Here is a 15,320-nt window from a genome sequence, read left to right on the forward strand (position 1 = left end):
ATGGGCAGATATTTTAGGGGTCTCATGCACATGCACCCACATAGCGCATTTTCTGTCATGCTCACTAACAGAATGGAATATGGTTTTCCATGATATTTTTTATATACAGTTTCAATACTTGTGTTAATTGTTTTGTTGAAAGTGTTCTCATCTTTTCATGTTATGTTTGCAGTTTGCACATCATGGACGACGGGCAGTGTGCTATTGTGGTTGCTGCATTGCTGGTTGAGGAAGCTCGGCGTCAAGATGAGGCACGAGAGCTACAGAGGCGTTCCAAACGAAAGCGTCGCATGTGGACCAGAGAGTGGCTGCAGAAGAGGTCTGAATTGTCCCACATGCAACTTGTAAGAGAGCTTCAGGAGAAGAATCCTCATGATTTCCGCAACTATCTGAGGATGTCAGAGGAATCTTTTAAAGAGTTACTGGAACGAGTTACGCCACGTATTCAACGGAAGGATACAGCGATGCGTGCTGCCATTCCGGCAGATGAAAGATTGGCAGTCACACTGAGATTCCTGGCCACCGGACGCTCACTCCAAGACTTGCATTTTTCTGCAGCCATTTCCAGGCCCATGCTCAGTGTTCTAATCCCGGAGACATGTAATGCAATTTACCACAGTCTACGTAGTTACATACAGTTTCCCAACATGGAGGAGGAATGGAAAAAGATTGCCTCTGATTTTGAGCAGCTGTGGCAGTTCCCTAACTGTGGTGGGGCTTTGGACGGGAAACATGTCCGAATCACTCAGCCACCAAATAGCGGATCCTATTTTTATAATTATAAGGGCTATTTCAGCATCATCATTATGGCCCTTGTTAATGCCAATTACGAATTTATAAATGTAGATGTTGGCATGAACGGCAGGGTTTCTGATGGTGGTGTTTTAGAGCACACACTTTTTGGAGAGCGATTGGACAACTGTGACCTACACTTGCCTCCCAACTCAGAGACTACAGGTAACCTTAATTTTGTTTTTGTCGGCGATGAAGCCTTCCCACTTCATCCCAATCTTATTAAACCGTTCCCCCAAAAAAGTCTTACCCAGGAAAGAAGAATTTTCAATTATCGTTTGTCAAGGGCACGTCGTGTTGTCGAAAATGCCTTCGGTATCATGGCCAACCGCTTCAGAGTTTTTCACACGCCAATTAACATGAAGCTTACATCAATAGACTCTGTTGTTTTGGCCTGTTGCACACTTCACAACTTTCTTCGTCGACGTGATGCAATTACGTACTGTCCGCCTGGCTTCGTGGACTCTGTGGACCTAGCCAATGGGGAAGTGGAGCTCGGTGAATGGCGTTCAAACGATCCTGCAATTGCAGGCCTTCAACCAGTGGGATATGGCAGAAACACCCAGGATGCGAAAACCAGCCGCGACAACTACTGCCAGTATTTTAACGGTCCTGGTGCTGTTACTTGGCAACATCAGAACTTATAGTGGGCAACTCCTGACAATTATACACTACTTTCAGTTTTGTATTGATTTGTGTAATAAACTGTGTTTAACTTTGCAAAAGATTTGTTTATCATTGTTTCAATAGTAAGGGCCCGTATACACATACGTGTACTCCAGGGGCGGACATAGGAATCATGGGAGCTCATAGCAGAAGTTATAATTGGGACCCCCCCCACAAAAAAAAAAAAAAAAAAAAAGAAAATAATTGTTGGGGACACAGAAGAGCAGATCCCACAACCTTCCAGCCTTTCTTCCTTTCTGAACTCCAAAATTACTCTTTCATAGCCCCATAAAAATGTAATGCCAACAAAATGTCCCCCTTAACACAGTATGATACCCCGATGGTGACTTCCACCTTTTTAGCCTCCACATGCACAGTGTAATGACCCTAATGTATCACATGAGCCATGTATGAGGGAGGTGGAGTCGGAGTAATGGAAATTGAGGAGTCGGTTTGGCTTATCGACTCCGCAGCCCTGTATACCAGGATGGGAGAGCACACAGTATAATGCAGCCCCCCATAGGGTAAAAGGCAGCCCCAGTCCTCCAGTATTATCAGTACTGACTGATTTACAAAAATATATAAATACAAACTTACTACTCCAGAATGGGGGAGACTGCTATGGGGTCCGCTGGCTCACGGGCCCCCTACGGCCACGGGCCCCATAGCAGTTATGTGGCCTGCCACCAATGGTGGTACGCCACTGTTGTACTCGTATGTATACATCCATATACACATCCATATACACATACATATTCAGATACATAAAAATCTACACCCATATCCACACTTATATACAGATAACCAGATATACACACACATACTCACAGACACAGAAGTATGCATACCTACATAAAAATATAGATACATATTTCTACATAAAACCACCTAAACACCAGTATTCCTGTGTGACCGTCACAATAGAGACACTGCTGCATTCTACAGACGTCGCATTATCAATACAGCGTCTCTAGTCCGACACGCTAATAATTCAAGTCACAATAGGGTTCTCTAATAAACCGCGGGTTTATTGGCGACGTTCATGCGTCGTGGGCGTGGTTACCGACGTTCATGCGTCGTGGGCGGGTCTAACGACGTAGTTGCGGCCTAGCTTATTAAGAGCATTATGGCATCCAGGGTCAGGGCATCTCCTTGGGGTGATGCTGAAGTGTGCTACCTTGTGGAGCACCTGGATGCACTTGATTATGAGTGCCATGTGCACTCTGAGCATCCAGTGCTCCATAAACAGGCGGTGCTGCAGAGGATCGGTCGGGGCCTGGTCCGGAGATTTGGGGTGCAGCGCTCTGCTACCCAAATCCGTAAAAAGCTGGCGGACCTGAAATATAGGTCTGCCGACCGAATCGTCAGCATCCGGTCACGGACCCTGCCCCGCCGTGGTGAGTGGTTTTAAAATATGTTAATACAATATATGGCAGCACATTAGTTACAACTGCAATCACCTTAGGTATCTAATGTTATTTGTTTTCCAGCGCCTGCAGCCCCAGAGCCCCCAAGGGAGTCACTTCCAGCCCTGGAGCCCCAGCAGCATTCCTCTACCAGCTCGCCAGCATCACTCCGTGATATAGGTGCAGCTTCGTCTTACGGTAATGCTTTGACATAAAATACGGTCCATACAACTTGGAAAGTATAGGGCTGTCATGTACTATTAAGTGTTGTGTCTTTCTCTAGCCGGTGGTGCCAGGGGATCCGGGTGGTCCTTAAGCTCGTCATCATCCGAGCAACCTGAAAACCGTAAGTGTTAAATACCAAACATGTACCTGATAGGCTGTGTGCCCACGATGCGTTTTTTAAGGTGTTTCTGCAGCGTTTTTGCTGCTGTGGAAACGCATTAAAAGCGCATGGTAGAAGGTCTGCCATGTTCCCCAATGATAATCCGCATGTGCTGTGCACATGCTGCGGAAATTTCCGCTGCACATTATCATTGCGGAAAAAAACGCAGCACTACCAATTATTTTGCATAAGGTGGTTTTTTTGCGCCGCCATTGACTTGCATTATAATGCGCCAATTCCGCAATACTGCATCTGTACTTGCGTAATTAGCGCGTTCTAATGTGCAGATGGTACCCGGGAGTGGTGCATCGTGGGCACATAGCCTTAATTTGATGAATGTACAGAATTATTGGACTTTTAAGTTTAACTATTACCTCCGTAGAAATCCCAACACTACAAGATCTCCTGGCGTCACAACGGAGACTGAGTGAAGAGATCCACCAGCAAGGAGTGATGCTGGCAAGATTTGTGGCAGCCCATGACCGTCACGGCAGCCAATAACTTATTTTTTGTTATGTAGTTGATATTATTTGGTTGGTTATATTTTTTATATTTTTATAAAAAAAAATTAGTTTATATCCACTATTGTCTACACTTTGTTACATCTAATCCTATCCTGTGTGATACTGCCTGACGGGTTGTGTATCTAATCCTATCCTGTATGATACTGCCTAAAGGGTTGTGTATCTAATCCTATCCTGTGTGATAATGCCTAAAGAGTTGTGTATCTAATCCTATTCTGTGTGATACTGCCTGACGGGTTGTGTATCTAATCCTATCCTGTGTGATACTGCCTAAAGGGTTGTGTATCTAATCCTATCCTGTGTGATACTGCCTGACGGGTTGTGTATCTAATCCTATCCTGTATGATACTGCCTAAAGGGTTGTGTATCTAATCCTATCATGTGTGATAATGCCTAAAGAGTTGTGTATCTAATCCTATCCTGTGTGATACTGCCTGACGGGTTGTGTATCTAATCCTATCCTGTGTGATACTGCCTAAAGAGTTGTGTATCTAATCCTATCCTGTGTGATACTGCCTGACGGGTTGTGTATCTAATCCTATCCTGTGTGATACTGCCTGACGGGTTGTGTATCTAATCCTATCCTGTGTGATACTGCCTAAAGAGTTGTGTATCTAATCCTATCCTGTGTGATACTGCCTGACGGGTTGTGTATCTAATCCTATCCTGTGTGATACTGCCTGACGGGTTGTGTATCTAATCCTATCCTGTGTGATACTGCCTAAAGAGTTGTGTATCTAATCCTATCCTGTGTGATACTGCCTGACGGGTTGTGTATCTAATCCTATCCTGTGTGATACTGCCTAAAGGGTTGTGTATCTAATCCTATCCTGTGTGATACTGCCTGACGGGTTGTGTATCTAATCCTATCCTGTGTGATACTGCCTAAAACAAGCAGTGCAGGGGCAGTAAAGCCCACTCCAAAGTCGGCTTTCACACCCTCCTGCTTATTGATGTTATCAGCTGAAGTTGTGTAGGGGCAGGAAAGCCGTCTGAAGTCGGCTTTAATAGCCGCCTGCAAATTGATGTTATCAGCTGAAGTTGTGTGGGGGCATGAAAGCCGTCTGAAGTCGGCTTTAATAGCTGTCTACTAATTGATGTTATCAGCTGAAGTAGTGTAGGGGCAGGAAAGCCGTCTGAAGTCGGCTTTCATTGCCGCCTACTTATTGATATTATCAGCTGAAGTTGTGTGGGGGCAGGAAAGCCGTCTGAAGTCGGCTTTAATAGCTGTCTACTAATTGATGTTATCAGCTGAAGTAGTGTAGGGGCAGGAAAGCCGTCTGAAGTCGGCTTTCATTGCCGCCTACTTATTGATATTATTAGCTGAAGTTGTGTGGGGGCAGGAAAGCCGTCTGAAGTCGGCTTTCACAGATGCCAGCTAATTCAAGAAGAAGAGAGAAGAGGAAAGAATAGGAACATAGTATGAAAACTATAAGGAAGACCTAACATGTTGATCCAGAGGAAGGCAAAAAAAACCCATGCTCCGTTTTGGGAAAAAAAATTCCTTCCTGACTCCACATACGGCAATCAGACTAGTTCCCTGGATCAACGCCCTATCAAGAATCTAGTATATACAACCTATAATCTGAGTCAGACTCATAGTGCATGGTATGGCAGATCATTGCCATACCGTGCACCATGACTATGACCCCAAAGACTAAAAGAAGGGAAGTAGGAAGAGGAGGGGAAGAAAACCAGCTGTGAAGAAGACCAGAGGACACAGGGAAAAGACAGAAGACAGGTGATAAAGCCTGGAGCCGGAGGAGGAGAAGGGGAGGAGGTGATCACCAGCGGAGAGCAGGGATGGGAATAGACGGTAGAGAATGGAGGGGAGGGAACGGAGATTGGGAAGGGATCGGAGGGCAGGGGTGAGGGGTCCCACCCTCGGGAAGAGGTAAAGCAGAAAATAAGGCAACCAAAAAACATTTTTATTTCAATCAGGGTGAGATCAGAGGGCAGGGGTAAAGTTAAAAAAGAGGACAATAAACCTTGTTTTAATAAACAAACAAAAATATAAACAATTTTAACAATTTAAATAAGTATTAAATTAACAATATTTACAAAATGATAAAAAAAAATTGAAATGAAAATCACTACAGTTCTTCATATCGATTACCTGTATTTGTGTATCCGTGCCTGGGGGAAACAAAAGAATCAGAACACATGGGATACTGTGGGGGGGGGCAAGGCTTTGTGGACGCCGGATCCTCTGCACTGGTGTGCTGTGAAGTGGGTCCTGCCTATGGGTCCAAGAATGTTGTTGAAAATGGCCAGGGTCAATCAGAGTATGTACAGTAGACGTTTCATTAAGTTCACCGGCTGCCGCTTTATTTAAAGTCTCAAACATGACCGTTTCTGCATGCGCCCTCTGTCGGTCATTCAGCCTCTGTAGTCTCTCGCCAGCATATGTTGCAAAGCTGTCCCGCTTGGCCTGGGTCTGCAGAAGTAGAATCTTGTTCGCCAGAGATACTAGATCTGGCGATGGCGGCAAGCTGACCTTTCTTTTCCTTGATTTTCTCTGTCGCCAAGGCACAAGGTCTTCACTTGTAGAGGCCATAGGGTCTTCATTCACCGATGCCATAGGTTCCTCATTCCTTGACATAACACTCGCCTCCTCCATACCACGTTCCGTAGCCGAGATGTCGTCATCTTGCCAATGGTGCTGTGGGAACACAAAAATAAAGTTAAGATTTGGTTACAACATCCAGCAGGTATGTTATGACCAGCATGGGTACACGTGCACTAAAAAACAAATATGAGGGGCGGCTAAACTATGGCATGTACATTGAAAGTATAAATGCTATTTACAGGGAAGCAAAGAAGGTACTTACATCTTCAACAGGGGAGTCAGTCCGTATGTCGGGGTCTTCTTCCGGGGTCTGCCGTATCGTACACACCATTCGCCGAGGTAGCTCCTGGTCACGGGTGAAGGCAAGCAAATCATAATACCATAATGTCGGCACATAAACCTCATCTGTGCCGGTACCTGACTTCTTTGATTTCTCCACCCGGTTGAGTTCTTTCTTATATACGGTACGTAGACCCTGGATCTTTCTCTTCACCAGCTCTTCATCCACCTTCTCGTTGGGGCCATGCCTTTCAAAGAGGGAAATCAATTGCTGGTAGGCCTCCCTCTTTTTCTCTCTATTGCAGTAGTCTGTTGATTTTATTTGCCAAAGGCACGGCAGGGAGCGGTAGAGGTCAATCATTTCCCTCACAAACTCTTCACTTTTGAAAGCCATCTGAAAAGGATAGCAATACAGTGAGCATACATGAAACATTTTCAAACAAAGTAAAAAGTACTACACACCATTTGCTGACTAAAAATGGCCTCCAATATATAAGCAAATATATACTTATTGAGTGTGATAAAAATCCACTAAAATAACTTACCGTGGAAACAAAGCAATACAGTGCCTGAAAAACCCAAAAGTCAATGTTCAGTCACAGCTGAAGAAAATCCACAAATGAATGGAATCACAGCAGTAGAACGCAACTAGGATCCAAAAATCAGGACGCTGACAAGGCTTCAACAAATCCCAGATGGACGAAACTTGCCCGGAGAACACTGCTACGATCCGAAAGCAAAGCGCAGATAGCAACAATGGGGGCGGAATTGCCCCAACGTCGCCTTTTTAAAAAACCCCCGGCCAATCAGAACGCAGTAGCGTCCACCAATCGAAGATGAGTGGGCGCGGAAAGGTAATTTTATGTACACCTTTCTGTCACAGTACAGTCCCTCAAAGTGTGTATCGTTGAGTGTGGATCGTTGAAATAGCTGCTGTGTGACAGCGTCCCAGTGACCAACGAGATCGTTAGTTAGATCGCTGGGGCGGCCGAAATCGTTGGCAAGTTATACATGTTTGACGGCTCCCGAACGATCTCTCCAGCGATCTCAAAACTGTGACGTAGTAACGATCTCGCTAGCGATCTCGTTATGTGTGACAGGGCCTTAAGTCCAAAAAAAATTTTTTTTCAACTTTTTTCAATTTTACCCCCGTGGAATATATATTCTACCCACACACATTTGGTACTCTACTGGGGTACCCTCACACATATTATTCCCTCATTTAGTGGATATTTTCACAAAAAAGTGAAATTTTCAAAAATCCAAAATATTGGCTGAAAACGACTAAATATCAAGGACTCATTGGGCGAATCACTCTGGAACTGAAATCGGAATGCTCACTGACATTTCCCCTATCTGAAAGTCTGATAAACGCCGGAAAAAATTACTAAGTCCAGAAAAAAATTTTTTTTAACTTTTTTCAATTTTACCCCCGTGGGATATATATTCTTCCCACACACATTTGGAATTCTCCTGGGGTACCCTCACACATATTATTCCCTCATTTAGTGGATATTTTCACAAAAAAGTGAAATTTTCAAAAATCCAAAATATTGGCTGAAAACGACTAAATATCAAGGACTCATTGGGCGAATCACTCTGGAACTGAAATCGGAATGCTCACTGACATTTCCCCTATCTGAAAGTCTGATAAACGCCGGAAAAAATGACTAAGTCCAGAAAAAAAATTTTTTAAACTTTTTTCAATTTTACCCCCGTGGGATATATATTCTTCCCAAACACATTTGGAACTCTCCTGGGGTACCCTCACACATATTATTCCCTCATTTAGTGGATATTTTCACAAAAAAGTGAAATTTTCAAAAATCCAAAATATTGGCTGAAAACGACTAAATATCAAGGACTCATTGGGTGAATCGCTCTGGAACTGAAATCGGAACGCTCACTGACATTTGCCCTATCTGAAAGTCTGATAAACTGCGGAAAAAAGACTAAGTCCAAAAAAAAAAAATGTTCAACTTTTTTCAAATTTACCCCCGTGGGATATATATTCTACCCACACACATTTGGAACTCTCCTGGGGTACCCTCACACATATTATTCCCTCATTTAGTGGATATTTTCACAAAAAAGTGAAATTTTCAAAAATCCAAAATATTGGCTGAAAATGAATGAATATCAAGGACTGATTGGACGAATCGCTCTGGAACTAAAATCGGAACGCTCACTGACATTTGCCCTATCTGAAAGTCTGATAAACGCTGGAAAAACGACTAAGTCCAAAAAAAATTTTTTTTCAACTTTTTTCAATTTTACCCCCGTGGAATATATATTCTACCCACACACATTTGGTACTCTCCTGGGGTACCCTCACACATATTATTCCCTCATTTAGTGGATATTTTCACAAAAAAGTGAAATTTTCAAAAATCCAAAATATTGGCTGAAAACGACTAAATATCAAGGACTCATTGGGCGAATCGCTCTGGAACTGAAATCGGAACGCTCACTGACATTTGCCCTATCTGAAAGTCTGATAAACGCCGGAAAAAAGACTAAGTCCAAAAAAAAAAAATGTTCAACTTTTTTCAAATTTACCCCCGTGGGATATATATTCTACCCACACACATTTGGAACTCTCCTGGGGTACCCTCACACATATTATTCCCTCATTTAGTGGATATTTTCACAAAAAAGTGAAATTTTCAAAAATCCAAAATATTGGCTGAAAACGACTAAATATCAAAGATTCGTTGGGCGAATCGCTCTGGAACTTAAATCGGAATGCTCACTGACATTTGCCCTATCTGAAACTCTGATAAACGCCGGAAAAATGACTAAGTCCAAAAAAAAAATGTTTTTACCTTTTTTCAAATTTACCCCCGTGGGATGTATATTCTACCCACACACATTTGGAACTCTCCTGGGGTACCCTCACAAATATTATTCCCTCATTTAGTGGATATTTTCACAAAAAAGTGAAATTTTCAAAAATCCAAAATATTGGCTGAAAACAACTAAATATCAAGGACTCATTGGGCGAATCACTCTGGAACTGAAATCGGAATGCTCACTGACATTTCCACTATCTGAAAGTCTGATAAACGCCGGAAAAAATGACTAAGTCCAGAAAAAAATTTTTTTTAACTTTTTTCAATTTTACCCCCGTGGGATATATATTCTTCCCACACACATTTGGAACTCTCCTGGGGTGCTCTCACACATATTATTCCCTCATTTAGTGGATATTTTCACAAAAAAGTGAAATTTTCAAAAATCCAAAATATTGGCTGAAAACGACTAAATATCCAGGACTCATTGGGCGAATCGCTCTGGAACTGAAATCGGAACGCTCACTGACATTTGCCCTATCTGAAAGTCTGATAAACTGCGGAAAAAAGACTAAGTTCAAAAAAAAAAAATGTTCAACTTTTTTCAAATTTACCCCCGTGGGATATATATTCTACCCACACACATTTGGAACTCTCCTGGGGTACCCTCACACATATTATTCCCTCATTTAGTGGATATTTTCACAAAAAAGTGACATTTTCAAAAATCCAAAATATTGGCTGAAAACGAATGAATATCAAAGACTGATTGGGCGAATCGCTCTGGAACTAAAATCGGAACGCTCACTGACATTTGCCCTATCTGAAAGTCTGATAAACGCCGGAAAAACGACTAAGTCCAAAAAAAATTTTTTTTCAACTTTTTTCAATTTTACCCCCGTGGAATATATATTCTACCCACACACATTTGGTACTCTCCTGGGGTACCCTCACACATATTATTCCCTCATTTAGTGGATATTTTCACAAAAAAGTGAAATTTTCAAAAATCCAAAATATTGGCTGAAAACGACTAAATATCAAGGACTCATTGGGCGAATAACTCTGGAACTGAAATCGGAATGCTCACTGACATTTTCCCTATCTGAAAGTCTGATAAACGCCGGAAAAAATGACTAAGTCCAAAAAAAAAAATTTTCAACTTTTTTCAAATTTGCCCCCGTGGGATATATATTCTACCCACACACATTTGGAATTCTCCTGGGGTACCCTCACACATATTATTCCCTCATTTAGTGGATATTTTCACAAAAAAGTGAAATTTTCAAAAATCCAAAATATTGGCTGAAAACGACTAAATATCAAGGTCTCATTGGGCGAATCACTCTGGAACTGAAATCGGAATGCTCACTGACATTTCCCCTATCTGAAAGTCTGATAAACGCCAGAAAAAATGACTAAGTCCAGAAAAAAAAAATTTTAACCTTTTTTCAAATTTACCCCTGGGGGATATATATTCTACCCACACACATTTGGAACTCTCCTGGGGTACCCTCACACATATTATTCCCTCATTTAGTGGATATTTTCACAAAAAAGTGAAATTTTCAAAAATCCAAAATATTGGCTGAAAACGACTAAATATCAAGGACTCATTGGGCGAATCACTCTGGAACTGAAATCGGAATGCTCACTGACATCTCCCCTATCTGAAAGTCTGATAAACGCCGGAAAAAATGACTAAGTCCAGAAAAAAAAAATTTTAAACTTTTTTCAATTTTACCCCCGTGGGATATATATTCTTCCCACACACATTTGGAACTCTCCTGGGGTACCCTCACACATATTATTCCCTCATTTAGTGGATATTTTCACAAAAAAGTGACATTTTCAAAAATCCAAAATATTGGCTGAAAACGTCTAAATATCAAGGACTCATTGGTCGAATCGCTCTGGAGCTGAAATCGGAACGCTCACTGATATTTGCCCTATCTGAAAGTCTGATAAACGCCGGAAAAATGATAGTCTAAAAAAAAAAATTTTCAACTTTTTTCAAATTTACCCCCGTGGGATATATATTCTACCCACACACATTTGGAATTCTCCTAGGGTACCCTCACACATATTATTCCCTCATTTAGTGGATATTTTCACAAAAAAGTGAAATTTTCAAAAATCCAAAATATTGGCTGAAAACGATTAAATATCAAGGACTCATTGGGCGAATCGCTGGAACTGAAATCGGAACGCTCACTGACATTTGCCCTATCTGAAAGTCTGATAAACGCCGGAAAAAATGACTAAGTCCAGAAAAAAATTTTTTAAACCTTTTTTCAATTTTACCCCCGTGGGATATATATTCTTCCCACACACAATTGGATCTCTCCTGGGGTACCCTCACACATATTATTCCCTCATTTAGTGGATATTTTCACAAAAAAGTGAAATTTTCAAAAATCCAAAATATTAACTGAAAACAACTAAATATCAAGGACTCATTGGGTGAATCACTCTGGAGCTGAAATCGGAATGCTCACTGACATTTCCCCTATCTGAAAGTCTGATAAACGCCGGAAAAAAGACTAAGTCCAAAAAAAAAAAATGTTCAACTTTTTTCATATTTACCCCCTTGGGATATATATTCTACCCACACACATTTGGAACTCTCCTGGGGTACCCTCACACATATTATTCCCTCATTTAGTGGATATTTTCACAAAAAAGTGAAATTTTCAAAAATCCAAACTATTGGCTGAAAACGACTAAATATCAAGGACTCATTGGGCGAATCACTCTGGAACTGAAATCGGAATGCTCACTGACATTTCCCCTATCTGAAAGTCTGATAAACGCCGGAAAAAATGACTAAGTCCAGAAAAAAAAATTTTTAAACTTTTTTCAATTTTACCCCCGTGATATACAGTACAGACCAAAAGTTTGGACGCACCTTCTCATTTAAAGATTTTTCTGTATTTTCATGACTATGAAAATTGTACATTCACACTGAAGGCATCAAAACTATGAATTAACACATGTGGAATTATATAGTTAACAAAAAAAATGTGAAACAACTGAAAATATGTCTTATAATCTAGGTTCTTCAAAGTTCTTCACCTTTTGCTTTAATGACTGCTTTGCACACTCTTGGCATTCTCTTGATGAGCTTCAAGAGGTAGTCACCGGAAATGGTCTTCCAACAATCTTGAAGGAATTCCCAGAGATGCTTAGCACTTGTTGGCCCTTTTGCCTTCACTCTGAGGTCCAGCTCACCCCAAACCATCTCAATTGGGTTCAGGTCTGGTGACTGTGGAGGCCAGGTCATTTGGCGTAGCACCCCATCACTCTCCTTTTTGGTCAAATAGCCCTTACACAGCCTGGAGGTGTGTTTGGGGTCATTGTCCTGTTGAAAAATAAACGATGGTCCAACTAAATGCAAACCGGATGGAATAGCATGCCGCTGCAAGATGCTGTGGTAGCCATGCTGGTTCAGTATGCCTTCAATTTTGAAAAAATCCCCAACAGTGTCACCAGCAAAGCACCCCCACACCATCACACCTGCTCCTCCATGCTTCACGGTGGAAACCAGGCATGTAGAGTCCATCCGTTCACCTTTTCTGCGTCGCATAAAGACATGGTGGTTGAAACCAAAGATCTCAAATTTGGACTCATCAGACCAAAGCACAGATTTCCACTGGTCTAATGTCCATTCCTTGTGTTCTTTAGCCCAAACAAGTCTCTTCTGCTTGTTGCCTGTCCTTAGCAGTGGTTTCCTAGCAGCTATTTTACCATGAAGGCCTGCTGCACAAAGTCTCCTCTTAACAGTTGTTGAAGAGATGTGTCTGCTGCTAGAACTCTGTGTGACATTGACCTGGTCTATAATCTGAGCTGCTGTTAACATGCGATTTCTGTGGCTGGTGACTCGGATAATCTTATACTCAAAAGCAGAGGTGACTCTTGGTCCTCTTTTTCTGGGGCGGTCCTCAAGTGAGCCAGTTTCTTTGTAGCGATTTATGGTTTTTGCAACTGCACTTGGGGACACTTTCAAAGTTTTCCCAATTTTTCGCATTGACTGACCTTAATTTCTTAAAGTAATGATGGCCTCTCGTTTTTCTTTACTTAGCTGTTTTTTCTTGCCATAATACAAATTCTAACAGTCTATTCAGTAGGACTATCAGCTGTGTATCCACCTGACTTCTGCACAACACAACTGATGGTCCCAACCCCATTTATAAGGCAAGAAATCCCACTTATTAAACCTGACAGGGCACACCTGTGAAGTGAAAACCATTTCCGGTGACTACCTCTTGAAGCTCATCAAGAGAATGCCAAGAGTGTGCAAAGCAGTCATCAAAACAAAAGGTGGCTACTTTGAAGAACCTAGAATATAAGACATATTTTCAGTTGTTTCACACTTTTTTGTTAAGTATATAATTCCACATGTGTTAATTCATAGTTTTGATGCCTTCAGTGTGAATGTACAATTTTCAAAGTCATGAAAATACAGAAAAATCTTTAAATGAGAAGGTGTGTCCAAACTTTTGGTCTGTACTGTATATATTCTTCCCACACACATTTGGAACTCTTATGGGGTACCCTCACACATATTATTCCCTCATTTAGTGGATATTTTCACAAAAAAGTGAAATTTTCAAAAATCTAAAATATTGGCTGAAAACGACTAAATATCAAGGACTCATTGGGCGAATCGCTCTGGAACTGAAATCGGAACGCTCACTGACATTTGCCCTATCTGAAAGTCTGATAAACGCCGGAAAAATGACTAAGTCCAAAAAAAAAAATTTTCAACTTTTTTCAAATTTACCCCCGTGGGATATATATTCTACCCACACACATTTGGAATTCTCCTAGGGTACCCTCACACATATTATTCCCTCATTTAGTGGATATTTTCACAAAAAAGTGAAATTTTCAAAAATCCAAAATATTGGCTGAAAACGATTAAATATCAAGGACTCAATGGGCGAATCCCTCTGGAACTGAAATCGGAACGCTCACTGACATTTGCCCTATCTGAAAGTCTGATAAACGCCGGAAAAACGACTAAGTCCAAAAAAAATTTTTTACCAACTTTTGTCAATTTTACCCCCGTGGAATATATATTCTACCCACACACATTTGGTACTCTCCTGGGGTACCCTCACACATATTATTCCCTCATTTAGTGGATATTTTCACAAAAAAGTGAAATTTTCAAAAATCCAAAATATTGGCTGAAAACGACTAAATATCAAGGACTCATTGGGCGAATCGCTCTGGAACTGTAATCGGAACGCTCACTGACATTTGCCCTATCTGAAAGTCTGATAAACGCCGGAAAAACGACTAAGTCCAAAAAAAATTTTTTACCAACTTTTGTCAATTTTACCCCCGTGGAATATATATTCTACCCACACACATTTGGTACTCTCCTAGGGTACCCTCACACATATTATTCCCTCATTTAGTGGATATTTTCACAAAAAAGTGAAATTTTCAAAAATCCAAAATATTGGCTGAAAACGACTAAATATCAAGGACTCATTGGGCGAATCGCTCTGGAACTGTAATCGGAACGCTCACTGACATTTGCCCTATCTGAAAGTCTGATAAACGCCGGAAAAAAGACTAAGTCCAAAAAAAAAAAATGTTCAACTTTTTTCAAATTTACCCCCGTGGGATATATATTCTACCCACACACATTTGGTACTCTCCTGGGGTACCCTCACACATATTATTCCCTCATTTAGTGGATATTTTCACAAAAAAGTGAAATTTTCAAAAATCCAAAATATTGGCTGAAAACGACTAAATATCAAGGACTCATTGGGCGAATCACTCTGGAACTGAAATCGGAATGCTCACTGGCATTTCCCCTATCTGAAAGTCTGATAAACGCCGGAAAAAATGACTAAGTCCAGAAAAAAAAATTTTTAAACTTTTTTCAAT

At 41.2% G+C, this 15,320-nt stretch overlaps 1 protein-coding gene across 1 annotated transcript; it reads right to left on the reverse strand.

The window, feature by feature from the left end:
* Positions 1–2,597: 2,597 nt before the first annotated feature.
* LOC141271552 (uncharacterized) lies at positions 2,598–7,166 on the reverse strand. The gene is made up of 3 exons (XM_073681604.1): positions 6,605–7,166; positions 6,090–6,435; positions 2,598–2,647 (listed from the first exon to the last, which is right to left on the reverse strand). The coding sequence occupies exons 1-3, from the start codon at positions 7,052–7,054 to the stop codon at positions 2,598–2,600; spliced, it is 846 nt and encodes a 281-aa protein (XP_073537705.1). The 5' UTR covers positions 7,055–7,166.
* Between the last annotated feature and the right edge of the window lie 8,154 nt (positions 7,167–15,320).

Source organism: Phyllobates terribilis, unplaced genomic scaffold (assembly GCF_046119375.1).
Source record: "Phyllobates terribilis strain yellow unplaced genomic scaffold, ASM4611937v1 Scaffold_5__5_contigs__length_657084704, whole genome shotgun sequence".
In the NCBI taxonomy this organism is placed as follows: Eukaryota; Metazoa; Chordata; class Amphibia; order Anura; family Dendrobatidae; genus Phyllobates; species Phyllobates terribilis.

Coding starts and splice junctions, on each gene's coding strand:
- LOC141271552 (XM_073681604.1), bottom strand. CDS start 7,054: ATGTTTCATGTATGCTCACTGTATTGCTATCCTTTTCAGATGGCTTTC. Junction 6,436..6,604: donor CTGACTCCCCTGTTGAAGAT/GTAAGTACCTTC, acceptor GTGTTCCCACAG/CACCATTGGCAAGATGACGA. Junction 2,648..6,089: donor TTTAAATAAAGCGGCAGCCG/GTGAACTTAATG, acceptor AAGTGCATCCAG/GTGCTCCACAAGGTAGCACA.